The sequence below is a fragment of the Pavona decussata genome, unplaced genomic scaffold (assembly GCF_977016875.1).
Source record: "Pavona decussata unplaced genomic scaffold, jaPavDecu1.1 SCAFFOLD_72, whole genome shotgun sequence".
NCBI classification, from domain to species: Eukaryota; Metazoa; Cnidaria; class Anthozoa; order Scleractinia; family Agariciidae; genus Pavona; species Pavona decussata.
In genome coordinates, this window is record NW_028145491.1 from 2,229,721 (window position 1) to 2,244,235 (window position 14,515).

The 14,515-nt window shown below is 38.9% G+C and overlaps 1 protein-coding gene across 1 annotated transcript; it reads left to right on the plus strand.

The window, feature by feature from the left end:
* The first annotated feature begins 11,312 nt into the window (after nt 1-11,312).
* On the plus strand, nt 11,313-14,316 carry LOC146476931 (uncharacterized). Its single transcript, XM_085114037.1, has 2 exons — nt 11,313-12,921; nt 13,933-14,316. The coding sequence occupies exons 1-2, from the start codon at nt 11,398-11,400 to the stop codon at nt 14,212-14,214; spliced, it is 1,806 nt and encodes a 601-aa protein (XP_084970163.1). The 5' UTR covers nt 11,313-11,397; the 3' UTR covers nt 14,215-14,316.
* Nucleotides 14,317-14,515: the final 199 nt, after the last annotated feature.

The window sequence follows — 14,515 nt, forward strand, 5'->3', positions numbered from 1 at the left end:
TGAAAAGATAACCGTGATTAAGTATCATGCACACACCTAGAACCAATAAAAATTTTTGCTTCATCATATCACTGATAAAACGCATTGATGTAAACAAGAGTAATTGTGAGGTTAAAAGACTTTCTTGGTTGAGATTATTTTATTGCATGTAAACCAACATTGAACCACAGAAAAGAAACCGCTGGGTTTGCCATTAAAGCATGAGAATCAGTTGGCATAAGTTTACAATTTTGTAGCTCCCTGTTCATCACAGCTTGCAAAAATAAATTTAAAATAGGACAGTTTCACTGAGCAACAAGAGATTTTAACTTTTTATCACTTCGCTAGGTGGTTTATTTACTTCAGCTCAGTAAAAGCATCGAGCTGAAATAGTTGAGAACTTTGTTTTTTTATTCAAAATCCTTTACAACACTTTTGTCCACGCCGGGTAAAAGAATTGTTCTGATACAGTGATCCGTGAAAAGATTTGAAGAACTAACTGAATAGTACATGTCCTATGTTGACTACAAAACTAATACAATATATTTAATTATTTCAGTCACAACAAGCCGCATGTAATTTTAAGTTTATAGTTCAGAGGCGAGTGCGACTACATTTTATCTGTGGTACAATGATGACCAATGATCAGTACTTTGTCCGAAGGTACTCTCGATCCTTCATCGACGCCATTATATGAAAATAGATTCTCTTTTCTATGTTGTCGAATTAACACGAGGTTCTTATTTGGTACTGCTTAGTGCTATAGAAAATAACTGTTGATTTTAAAGCGAGAGCTCATTTTATACCTGTTTGGCATGTAACAGCTTGTGCTCTAATTACCTGTTGTAACAGAAGCAAAAAAAGTAACTGAGAAAGTTTGAAACAAAAGCTTAACCAAACGGAAAGTAAAGCAGCAATCTAGAAAAAAAAAATCTCCCGGCTTGACAATGACGCAAAATAAATCAAAAACAGTCCGTAACTTTTGCAGCAGCAGTCTTTCACATGCGCAACTTTCGCTGTACAATAAACCATACCCACAAGAAAGAAAAAAAAAACAAGCAAACAAAAAAAAAACCGAGAAAAAATTCTTATTAATGTTCAGAGCCCACTTAGAAGAACTACACAGAGAGGTGTTCACGGAAGGACTGTTACAAATTTTTGATTACAATAACTAATGTGAATCCTTGTAGACATGACGCTGTGCTTGTCATGCAGGTGTTTTTATCGCGGGTTTTTTTTCCTTGAACTAGCAAATGTTCGTGTTTTATTGGTGAGAAGTGACGGTGGGCAAGGGAATTTTAAATTTTGGTTTTTTGTTGTTTTTTAAAAGTAGCGGCTCTCCCTCAGAAAATGGCGGAGCTTAAGTACAGGTCGCAGGTCAGTTTTCAGGTCAGGTTAAGGGTCACAGGTCACAGGTCAGAATAAAAAATAGAGAAAAAAGAAAAAATGAAAATAAATTTAAAGAAATTAATAAAAATAAAGAAGTAAGGGTAAATAAAAACGAATAACAATAAATAAATAAATAAATAACAAATAAAAGAAAATAAATAAAAATCACGAAAACTGACAAATAACGAAAAAAAAATCCCTTGGCTGTAAGTAAACGAGGGAAAGCCATAAGTACTATAAGGACTCGATGCAGGAGATCGAGTTTCGAGCCCTCCCCGGTGAACCATTTTTTCACATAGTACTTATATTTGGCTTTTCCACGTTTACGTTAAGGCAACTAATACTATACACCATGCCACTTAAAAGCGGCACCGCTCAAGATCCATATAACGTGAACACATGTGACTCTGGCACTACTGAAAACGTTATTGGGGCTTCAAACGATTTCATAGACTTGCCTCAATTCGTCTTCTTGTGCACCGAAAGAGCGACAAAGTCACGAGGGGATGACTTGTCCCGCCTGCATAGATTCGAATTTCATTTGCAAGTTGTTGGCGGGAAATATGGCTGTGACGTCATAGATCACGTCGTACGTGAAAGAAACAGTTCTCAAATGACTGGACATCCTTGTTCCCAAAGTCTGCGATCTTTTGGCCAGCGGTTAGATCCTAGGGGGCTCTGGGGTAATCTCGTGCCCAGAGTCCTCAGGCTCTTTGGCCAGCGGTTGGACGCCAGGATTAGCTGCTTCGTAACGGCTTGCATTGTTTTACCGCAGAAATCCTGCGGTAATAAAATTCTAGTACCCCCGAGTCTCTCATGGCGACCAACTGCTGCCAAAGAGCCAGAGGACTCTGAGTACGAGATTGCCTCTGGGAATGAGAATGAGCTATAGCCGTTCAGCTTGCTAAAGGTGTTTCATTGTTGAAAATCTGTATCTCTTGATCTTGTGTACAACAAATGATACAAAATACTATGATTACGGGTCGTTAACACGACAGGCAAAAAAATGTTACGGACCCGTTAAAAAGTGATACGGTACCCATAACTTTTTTAAAGAAACACCCGTGTTGTTTTGGGTCCACAGGCGCCTATGGTGCCTATGAAGCACTGGTGCTTCTTTACAAAAATTATGGGTACTGTACCACTTTTCAAAGGGGTCCGTACCTTTTTTTGCCTGTCGTGTAAACGGCCCTTAAGAAGAAATGTATTAGCTATTTGTACACGTCCTTGTATTAGAGAAGGAAAGGAAAGTTTGAGTGAGTTAGAAACAAAGAATAAAAACTGGTCAACTTAATTAAAGATTTTTGGATGTTCCTATAAATGCATGCGAAACCAAGGAGTTTGTCCATTCGAGTCACATCGAGCGACGGCTTCGTAAGGGTCTTAAAGCTGATGGGGGAAACGGCCTGGCCAGTACCTTACGCACGCGCACAACCATATCACCCAGGCAGCGTCTGAACGTATGAACGTATGAACGTCATTTATCGGCTGTTAAGTTTATGAACTATTAACGAGTTTGAAACATTTGTTACAGAGTTTCGGGTCTGTTGTCCAATTTTACCCTGGTAGGACCTCGTTTTGAATAGTAAAGTAATGGTTTAATCTTCTTCTGAGGCTCTTTAAGAAAAATGTTTCCCGTGATTTTCCCCCCAAATCCCCAAATCCTATGCGCTAATGCTCCATAATAACTTCCCCATTGTAATGTCAACATATACAATTGTCATTTTCATTTAGTACACAAGCATGCAATCTAGACTTTTCACATCAAAAAGCAGAAACTACCTGAATATCGAAGTAAAATGACTCTGTATACGTAAACTACACAGATTAACAATTTTCTTTGTCTCACTTCAAATCGTTCGATATGTATGACTGGTCTGATCAGACATTACCAGTCGTTTAATTACATGGCCAGGAAAAGTTTGTTGGCATCAATGTATAAAATTTAGTCTCAGTGTGTGTCATGGATCAGGTATGGACAGTAAAAATAAAGAATGGATAGTCATTAGCACAATGGCTAATAAAGTGTTTGAGAATCCCTACTAGCGACAACGGGTATAAACACCCCTTGTTTACAAAGCAGGCGACTTATCAAACCATTCTTGTTGCACAACAATATTTGAGTAGGTGGCCAAACCTTCGTAGCGCAACAACAACAAACAACAGACGAAAGAAACCCGCGAGGTATGGCAAAAATTGTTGTCGTTCTTTGTCGCTTTGTTTCGTTTGTGAATCTTCCTTAAAATAAATATAATTTTCGGTCAAGGATTTTTGCCATGAGCAGTTTTTCTCAATATACAAGAAACATTTGTTTACAGGATTCACAAATATTGGCAATAATTATTTAGGTTTGTTTACCTCTGTTGTTTCGGGTTCCGGCGCCGACTGCAGCCATATAGACATTACAGCTACTCCAGAGAATCGCACACCACAAATATGCTAAACATGTCAATTAACTTTGCTAATCAAGACCGCTTGGTGTAATTATCACATTCAATTGAAAGAATTAAAAATTTAATAAAGCTGTTTTCGTTCGTACTTTTTTATGCCTTTATGAATTACAGTAACTACTAAGGTTTAATTGTTTCTTACACCAAAATTTAATGAAATAACCAAAGGCTACTCCTTCTCAGCTATCAACTCAAAAAAAGTTAACGAGATCTCCAATTATTCAAATAATAGGAAACATCCTTTATAGCGCCTAGGAAAACGCAAGTCCTGTGTTTTTCCCTGAATAATATTCTTTCCATGTTCAGGGATTAAAAATGTTGCTAGTTTGTTGAATTGCTTACTAAAGTGGAAAAGAGAACCGAAGGACTTTGAAGCTGATTGTTTTTAGTGGTAAATACGCAACTGAAAAACATGACAAAATTACGAATTCATAATTGGCTTTGTAATCGGAGGAAGTAGATAGAGTTTTCGCAAAATTGTTAATGATGTTTGCTCTTCAAATTCAATTGTGGCATTCAACACCCACAAAAATAAAAGATTGGTGTGAAATTGACTTCGCTGGCAAGCTTGTGACGCTCGGATTTCGGCTCGAACTGAAATTTAGAAATAAGCATTTGCTTTAGCTAAAAGTTTCCGTGAACTGTAACGGTCGTTTTTGAGTAAACAAAAGAAATCATCTTTTTCAAAAATCATGCTTTTCTAAAACCTTCGTGTTGGGCATCCACAAACCGATAAAAGCTTCCTTCGATCTCCTTTTTGTTTTGATAATTTTGATAAGCATATCTGAAACTATTCCGTCATGCATGAAGAGATGAGAAGGTCACTGAGAATCCCAAGTTTTTCAAACAGGGGCACTACGCGATTTTGATGACATCTCAACCGGATCTAGGGCGGGAAGCTTAGTGAACAACGAGTAATGACGTTCTCAAGATGGCGGAATCTTCTCAAACTCTCAATAATTGGCGCCTAAACGATGAGAAGGACATTTTCGAGATAACTTCATCAGTTTTTCTAAACTTTTAAGACTACTCACTTACAAATATTCCTCCTTTAAAATCCCGCCAAAGATCTCGTCAAGTTCTCTCCGTTCCAAACTGCAGGGCGGGGACTGTTTCATGTAGTTTGTCTTGCCTTTTACTTAGACATCGTGATCAATTCAAACATTTGGCATTCCATGAACCACACCAGTGTGCAAATGATCCAACGAAGTCCTAACAGAGCGTATCAGTGTTCACCAGAGGTTTCTCCCATCCAATGTTTGGATCCAGAAATTTTAGTAACTTCCCAGAACCCTGAAAAATCAGCGAAAAATTGATTGTCCCTCTTTTCAAACTTTATATATGAGACTTTTAACAAAGAGATTCCATTTTGCCGTACGTCCGCACTCTGATATCGCACACATGACGCGGTCAAAACGTGGTGAGGACAGAATAGCGTCACTGATGTTCTCACCACGTTTCGACGTCGTGCGTTGTCAGAGCACAGACGTACGGCGAAATGAAATCAATTTTTTTATACAATAACCAAGACATTTCGTAAGTGAGCATCACATTGACTGAGCTGGGTAAAAAAACTTAAAGCAAATTTCAGAGTTACCGCACACATGCAATAGTGATCCTATAAATTAGAGTATAATCCCAAAGAATTTCCCAAAAAATGTTTTCAAAACTAACCTTTATTCCAGAATGAATTTCTGACCACAAAATATTAGATCATGTCAGTCGCTTTACTGCGATTTATGATCGATTACCCGCCATTATTACTGGATGTCTTTCGGAGACATATTTGAACAAACATTTCCTTCTAAGTTTTTCACATCACAACAAAGTTCTAACTTTAAAACTTGGTTGAAATCACTTGAAACGCTCGTTGTCGGATTTTAGACTTTCAATTCCTTCGAAAATTTTCTTATGTTTGTCCGCTACTCGCCAAAACAGTTGAGCAGTCACTATTGCTGGACTCTAGACTCAATGACGTCATTCGTGCGTCTCTACTCTCATCACAAACCCCGCTACACCAATCAAAACGCGAGGTTTACAAGGTTCATTAAAAATAAATAACTAAGTCTATTCGTTAGATAAAAATACATATCAGATGTTACAATCATAGGTCAAAAAAGGACAAAATATGCGCACCAGAAGAAAAACTATAAGACTGTAGTATAAAAAGTGTAATATACAATAATACCTAATTTTTTTAAATAGCTAAGTTATAGCAGAGCTCCGCACACCAAAGGCGCGTGCACAGAGCACCATGGATAAGAAAATATGGTAACATATATCGATACGACAAATTATGGTTTTCGATAACACGTCACTGTCCCTCCGTCCGTACGCAGCACCACAGGACAACCAATGCGAACGGCACGCTCAAGTATATGAAGCCTGTGCTGCCGCCCGCGTTTGATTGGCGGCAAGTTGCATGGCCAACTGCGTTTTACAAAAACAAAAAGAAATTTTGAAGATAACAAAATACAAAATCAATTTATGTATTCATTGCATATATCGACAAACGTGGAAAGAAGAGAAAGAGAGAGAGAGAAAGAAAACGAGAAAGCAGGCGACGAATAAGCAAAGTTCAACGTAAAAGAGAGCAACTGAGAGCGCGAGCAAACAGGCGAAATATCTATAACGAACAACGGGAGAAACAGCAAGACAGAGCACGAGAAAAGACACGAAATTACCCTGAGGAGCAGTGGGAGAAAGAGCAAGACAGAGCACGAGAAAAGAGGTAAAATTATAGTGACGAGCAGGGAGAGAAACAAAACGACAGAGCACAAGAAAATTTATGAATTCAGATAAAATATCGTCAAAACGCTAAATTTGTTATAGCAGTTATAGAGTGCCTGGAGTATCGGCCTTTGGAACGCACAAAAAACGCGAGTGAAAATTTCATACTCTCGCTGATCACAACGCGATAATAGATCAGCCACGATCCGAAAGGAAATAAAACTAGGAAGAAAATGAAAACTTTGATACTAGATTCAGAGATTGTAGCGAAAACTAGGACGTAAAGTCTAAGGCCAAAACAAAACCTCCAATAATTCGTTTTGTTTTGGGTTTTTTTTTTTTTTGGTGTTGTCTTGTTTTGTTTTTAAATACGACCCATTATTTTTGTTTTTGTTATTGTTGTTGGTGGTAGTTTTTTTTTTTTCTGGTTTTTTTTCGTTTTAGCCGAAATTAGTGTTTTTTTCTGATAGTAGACGTTTGTGGTGCCCTTCGACAATAGGCTCGTGTGACTGTCGAGAATCGAACTTTCGCCATCTTGGTTTGTAATGGAGAGAGAAATCTGGGGAGAGCACCAAAACTACAAAGGGAGCCCTCGTCAGAGTATTTTTGGTGCTCTTTCCAGGTTGCGCTCGTTATTACAAACCAAGATGGCGGCAGTTGGATCGAATCATGACGATTCTCGACAATCACACGAGTAATTAGAGGACTGTAAACAGTCTATTCCACAGCGACGCATTTCTCATTTTTATTTCATTAGCGGAGGCCATAACCATGCTATTTTTTTTTTCGCTTTTACGTTCAAAACGAATGTTATTATTATAGTAGTTATTAAACATTATTTTTGTCAGTCTGTGGCGAAGGTGATACTTGAAAAAAATGAATCCGAGTTTTCCCAACAGGAATGGAACCTGTGGTCCTCAGATTACAAGTTATCAGATAAGCTAAGCTTGTGCAAGTTTGAGTAACAGTAGCCAGCATAATCTCCTTCGCACAGATCACAACTAAACGGTGCCTCCTTTTGCTACTGTACATACGTTCTGCGCATCTCGAGATGATCCGAGAAAAACGGGGTTCTTAGCCGTACCTAGACGGGGAGAGGAGGGGGCGGATTCTGCACGCGTCGACTTCGAACATAATTTGTAATTTTTTTTTAGAAACCTGTCATGCCTAACAAGACTTTGATTTGGTGGTCAGTGTTCACTGGATTTAACGTTTCCATGCCACCCAATTTAATTTTCAGAAGCATGTTTTTCGGAAAGTGAATATTCCGAATTTAAAAAGGAATATTTAGTTCTTTAAAACTAAATCCGAACTTCCGAGGTGATTAAGGCCTTTCGAACAGATATGCACTGAAATGAACCTTTCATTCTACAAACAAACAATTGTCTCGGTTTTTTCTTTTTACTCATGAATTTTTATTATTTCCACAACGATTGCCTTTTCCAGTAGAATCTGACCGGCGTTTTTATTCGCCAAAATAGGCATAAAACTTTGAGGCCGGGAAATTTGTTTTTTAATTTGCAATACGTTGAATGGATACTGAATATAATGCCTGTGATCGAAACTGATGATAGAAGGACTTTCTCTTAATTCTATACTTGATTCCGCCAAATCACCCAACACAATTTTAAAGAAATTTCTCTACCGACCATCGATTGCATTTCTCGTTTACGGAAATGAGTAACTTACCTTGTTGTCCTCTTAACTTGTTTAGGTCGACAACATTCAAAAATTCACTCCGCTGGTCCAACTGATGCCTTTATTCTTTCGATTTGTTGGTGAGTATTGTAATCGCATAAAATTAGCATTTGTGTGTCGAGATAATGTCTAATCACTGACTTAATTTCTACTCTTTTTCAAAGGGTTCAGTGAAGCCAATATGTAGTTCACGTTCATTTGACTATATTTCTAGGAGGCCGAGAGGGTCTTGAATTTAATAATGCTTTTAAAGATACATCGAGGGTCTTTAATAATGCTTTCAAATATATATATTTCATCTAGTCTATTTGGCAAAAAAACAAAAACAATAAAATAGAATCATTCGCCAAAAAATACGTCTATGAGAGGAAGAGTTTCCTTCGATTCACCAAATGACACCACTTTGTGGAAGGACTTTTAAATGATGGACGCTTTAAACAAGTTAACACCATATTAAAAACCTTGCAAAAAAATATAATTCTGGGAATTTAACTGTACACGACAATTTTCCTGTTTTGTTCATAATACAGCTTCCGTTCAATTCTTGATAGTTATCGCTGATAACACGTTTCATAGCACTGAAATAAATGGTTGCTTGGATTTAAATTGTCGAAGCCTTCTCAGAGGTGCTGCATATTTGCTTATGTAAAGAAGAGATCGCGGTCAAAATTTCTGAAACCTTGAAAAGTAAACGAGAATGCTCAATTGGCTTTTTCTCTTCATGTTAATTAAATATTACCACTCATGACGCATTGATATTCTTCAAAGAAGAGGATTTTCTGTGGCACAGTAAAACGAAAGCAGTAAGTTTAATCGCTGCCCTTTTAATGTAGCAGATTCCGCCATTTCCTCCTCCATAACTCCGAGACTATTAAAGCTGCAACAATAAGACACTTGGGAGATAAATAGTACGTAGATGTTTCCTTCGAGGTCCGCAACGAGAAGTGATGATGTCATATAACGTGGATATAGTACGTCATGGTTGCCATGACCTCTTAGCGTGCGGACGAGATCATTAGATAGGTGTGCTTATGTCTGGAAAACGTGGGGTTTTTTTTATGAAAGAAAATGTTGTGTGCTAAGTGTTGAGAAGACATCTAATCAGACGAGAAAAACAATACCGTTACATTGTGCAGATAACGTAAAAACACACAAAATGTTAAGAATGTTCGCGCGTAGTACTCCGAGAACGCAAAGAAAAATGAGAAAAACTACCGCCGGAGATTAACAGGTAATGATCGAAGAATCTGAAGAATCTTTGGAGATAAATATTCGAAATTTACATCTAATTTGACTAAAACAAATTCAGTACAATCCAGCTCCATAATTTACTGGTTGCTGCACATGTAACTTTCTACCTTTCTTCTTCGGATTGACTAAAACAAACTAGTGCCACCATTAAGGACATTAACATGGTATGTGACAATTGAATTGGTTTCCTACCTTGTTCTTTCAGATCATAGGAAGGTGCAAAGAGGAAAGAAAGCGAACGCGAAAGTAAAACGCAGGGGACTGTGGGGGAGTAGGGGCGGGACAGACCGTGAGAAGCCGGATAAGATTCCGTCTCCTTTTCTCGTGTATTTGTTTATTTTCGTGTTCGCTTTCTTTTCGTTCATTACTACAGCAACTTTACAAACATAACCTCGTTTCCAGCGAATTGATTTTTCTACCTTGAAAGTTGAATCTGCCTTGTGTCACGTCACGCTTTGAGGCAGCAGTCATAGAGTATTCTATATTCCACTCCGCACATTCATATTCCTATCCAGATGCCATAACGGTAAAATTTCCCTTCAGTAGTTTTTAAAACAACGCAAAATCAGTCACACTTCGAAGGAAAGCGTTTAACAAGTCAAGATTCCCTGATGGTAGATTTCTACAGAATTAATTATCTTTTAATTTTGTTTAATAGGAAAGACTACAGGCAATTCTTTGTATCCGATTACCCACGAGAAAGACAATACTGAAAAACTGATAAATAGTTCAGCTCTATGCAAAGACAACAGCCTAAAAAAATATATGAAAATCAGGTTAAGAGCTGTAAACTTGAAATTTTCAAATCTCCAAAGTTTCCATATTTTAACTATACTTTCCCTTTAATAATAGATATTTCATAAGCCAAAAAACACCATTCAAACAAAATTGTATTCATATAATATAAAAAACATAACCTGGCTTTTGCACTCTTCACTTGTAAAAAGCACTTTACGTTATACGAAATCGCGATTACCAGGGGATAGTACCTTCTCATTATAAAAAAAGTTGGTTTTTAAGACCGTGGTAAATGGGGATCAAAACCGTATGAAAAGCGGCAGACTTCAAACAAAACAATCACCATATAAAAACAATATTTCAAAAATTAATTTAAATTTATTCTATTTTTATTAAGCTCCTTACCTTCGCATTAGCAATAATTTCCGACTTTTAGCCACTTTTTCATGTCTTTAAAAATTTTAAAATAACAGATATCGTGGGAGCAAGTAAACCTCTCATAGAGCAGTTCCTGGTATGTAGGGAAAGCAACGATATAACTTTTATCTCTTAAATGTTGAGAGCAGTTAATTCCCTTTTATTTTGCGGAAGAAAAAAAAAAAACAGGTTGCAATCGAGGTTTGCCCATAATTGTCATAATAGTTTTAATTACGATTTACCTGTTGGTGAGTGATGAGTGCTCTTAGCAGTATTCAAAGCATGCTTTTAACTCAAAGATTTGTCAATTTACTAAATTTACGCTAAATTTACCAACTCCGAGGCATTCTAGTGATCGCGTGTGATTTTATTACCAACCAATGTGGCCTCGAGACACAAATTGGTTCTCGAACAACCATTTAATTTGACGGCTATAAGGTATCGGGGTTCAATAGTTGTTAAAAGCAACAATGTTGCTGGTAAGACTGAACCGCTGAGTTCATCTTCCTTTGATTTTTCGTTATTCTATCCCTTGCCTTCGAAATTTCTTGATTGCTAGCATAGCCCTCTATTTCATTTATTGATACCACAAGCTTTCGTATAAATGGGATCTTTAAGTCCAACGCGCGCGCTGTGACGATCAACGCACGCAAAAACATAATTGGATCCATTCGTGACGTCACAATGGAATCCTCGCGCTGCAGTCAATGCAAAGTGCAGAAATGGGATAAACCTTAAGAAGATAATGCTAAAACAAGTCCGCCATATTTCTGAGGGCAACTTTTATGGCCTACGGGTCACGAACAAGGCTCGAAAACTTAGCTTGGATAAGGAGCTTCGTACGCTTGAAGCGTGTAAGGACGTGCAGTCACACGTATACAGGAAAGAGGAGAAAGAATTGATCAGTACGCTTAAAAGACTACAGCAAACTAAACATGATCACTTCGATCATCATGAAGATCACGACCACTCAGAACGATTGTCTTCTCACAACGACAGGCGGGCAAGCTTCCATTCCGAACAACATTCCAATGAAGAACATCGACATTTACGAAGACCAACTGAGCGTAACCATGGAAAGGTGCAAGTGAAGGTTAGATCGGAAATAGCTGATCAGAAATCAACAGCTAAAGTTCCTTGTAAGGTGAAAGTACTTGCTGATACGTCTGATGTCAGTGTGATTATCTCTCTTTCGCCGATAGCGAGTTCAGTCCCCGCTGCAAATGAAACTGCGGCACCTTCTTTTCCACCAGTGGTGCAGCCGCCCACAAGGGAGACTGGAACAGAGATTCACAGGACAAAAGGATTCACGTCCTGTGTGATCTGTAGCTTGCCGCGATATGCTCATGGGAAGGAAAACAGTAAACTCTGCAGGTGCCATGCGGATCCTTCGAAGCACCCACACCGCGGACATGAACACCAAGAAGGCACGAATACACGAAGGAAAAGTCATACAGATGATGACGAGTTGAAAACGTTTGCTGCTAAAAGAGAGCGAAGGCGCAGCTTGGAGATTGAAGATCTCCTCGCTCCGCATTCGGCAAAGAAAAATCATTTTAGCTCCGCGGCCCATCACAGGCACCATGGAAGAAGTAGAGCATCTAGTTTTGAGGAAGATAACAAGATTCATGTACCTGAGATAGGCCCTGTAAAGGCTAGGGCCTTTGAAGAGTACACGGCTTATGTGCCAGGAGTGGGTGTCCATAAAAGGAACATCCCTGAGCATCAGACAGCATTTAATGATCACCACGTACATGAACAAGGTACGCGCAGTAGGGGGGCTAGTTTAAGCGAGACCCGAAGTAGAAAAAATAGTCTAGACGAGGGCCGAAGTCGAAGGAACAGTAATGCTGATGGCCGAAATAGAGGTAACAGTTTCTGGGAACACGAGGAGCCCCACTACATGCGGCCCCTTAAGGGACACCATGGGTCACGGCACAACAGGACCAGTCAGGAGGAGGAATTGCACAACCTTTATAGCAGACTACAAAGAGCATTTCCTTTCTCCGGGGAACACCCTCACGCTACTCATCTACCTCTGTCCAAGTCACGCAGAGATGCAGCTACTAATGCCAAGGATGAAGATCCAGCTCCTGCCTTCAGTGGTCTAATGCATCCTGATAACATTATCAACCATCATCACTTTCTGCCCTATGAAGCTGACAAACAAAATAGGCCTCGAGCCAATACACATCAGGCTCCACATCCCCCACCCCACCCTGCTGCCTTTCACATCATGGGAATTGATCGTCAAGGCAACCGTCAGGACGTAAGTGGTATTTATTTGTTAAGGCCCGAGTTCGAAAGTAATTAGTATATTACCCATATACGCTTAGATACGATTGTAGCAGTATACTGAATGTACCATATGAATGACATACAACTGAGAAATCAAGGAATTAATTCTGTACTGTAAATTTAAGTACTGGGCATTGCCCTAGTGCGTTGCGGTCCACAGGACGTAAAGAAAAAATCTTCCTCCTCACTGGGATTCGAACCCACGATTCCCGGATTTTGATTTAGATCGTAATTCGCGGCAACGAAGTGGTTTCATTTACACTGTAGAGTCAATTTCCCTGATTTGTCAGTCATCACATATGAACCTAGCTCCCTCTAGCTTGTCGGTGATAAGAGCACCCGACATGTGTGCTGAAGATTGTGACTTCAATTCCATGTCCGTGACAAGCTGTTAACTTATACCAAAAGCCCCATCTAACAACTTTTCTTACCCATAAAGAAGCTTATTTTAATTTCAAGCAGTTCCTCTTTCCGCACTCGTGCGCTCCTTTCGCTCGTCTCTTTGTTGAATTTTGCTTAGTAACACTTCTACTTTCCGCGTAGCATTTCCCGATGAATTTCGAACAACGGGAACATAACCACCTTTAGCTCAGAATCTTTAACTTTCTTACCTTTCTCAAACCCAAATCCATTCGAAGTGGATAGGCATATCTGCTGTGATGGGCTGGTCCAACAGCGCAGTATCAAGAGATTTTATCAAAGTGAAAACTAAGCACAGCTTGAAGTGACTTTTCCGAGGGAAGAACCTGACAAAAAATTAGCCTAATTTCTTCGAGTTGCAATCCATTTGAACTGAACCACTATTTTGACGTCTCCTTTCATTCCAAAGTCGTTTAGCTTTACACACACGTCCATCCTCATAGTTCCTGTGTCGCACATAAGGCTTCTCAGATTTTAAAGGGGTGCAAAAAATCGGTGATATCACATCATAAATAACAAACCCCAAGTGTAAAAGTAAAAGAATTATGAACTTTATTTTCAGTTCTACGTAACGCCAGGTTCAACTTCCCACATTGCCGCCGCCTTCGATTGCAACCATGAGCAAAACAGCGGTACTCACTCCATGCTCTTGAAACTAAGGCAGCTACTGAACGTGTATCATGAAATGGACAATGTCCCACCCAGATACCCTTGGCCCACTCCTCCCACGGTCAAATTTACCACCGAAGAATTCCAGAAGCTTAAAAATTGCAGATACTTGCGGCTAACAAACAGCAATCTAGAGAGTCTACAACAACTAGAGAACAACGGCAATACTGGATAGAAACAACACATTTTCTCACTAAATAACACTTTATTTTTCAATTTTACTCATACGCAATATGTTCAGAAAATGAACAGAAGTGAGCTACGCCTGGAACGCTATTTAATACCAAGACATTCTCTTGAAAATAAGAGGAATTTGTATGTATCAAGACGTTATATCAAAAATACGTTTACCTCGACTAGTTGTCAAAGCTTTACAATGTGATTACAGTAATTTTCTTTGATCTTCTCTGCGATGCCTCATTCCAGAAACCAAGCCCTGAATAAAAAAACCTCTTCTCCAAACATAATTGCACCAT

Excerpts from the sequence above, each read along its gene's own strand:
- LOC146476931 (XM_085114037.1), top strand. The coding sequence starts at position 11,398 with ATGCTAAAACAAGTCCGCCATATTTCTGAGGGCAACTTTTATGGCCTA. Across the intron at positions 12,922-13,932 it reads GTCAAGGCAACCGTCAGGAC|TTCTACGTAACGCCAGGTTC; the intron begins GTAAGTGGTATT and ends CTTTATTTTCAG.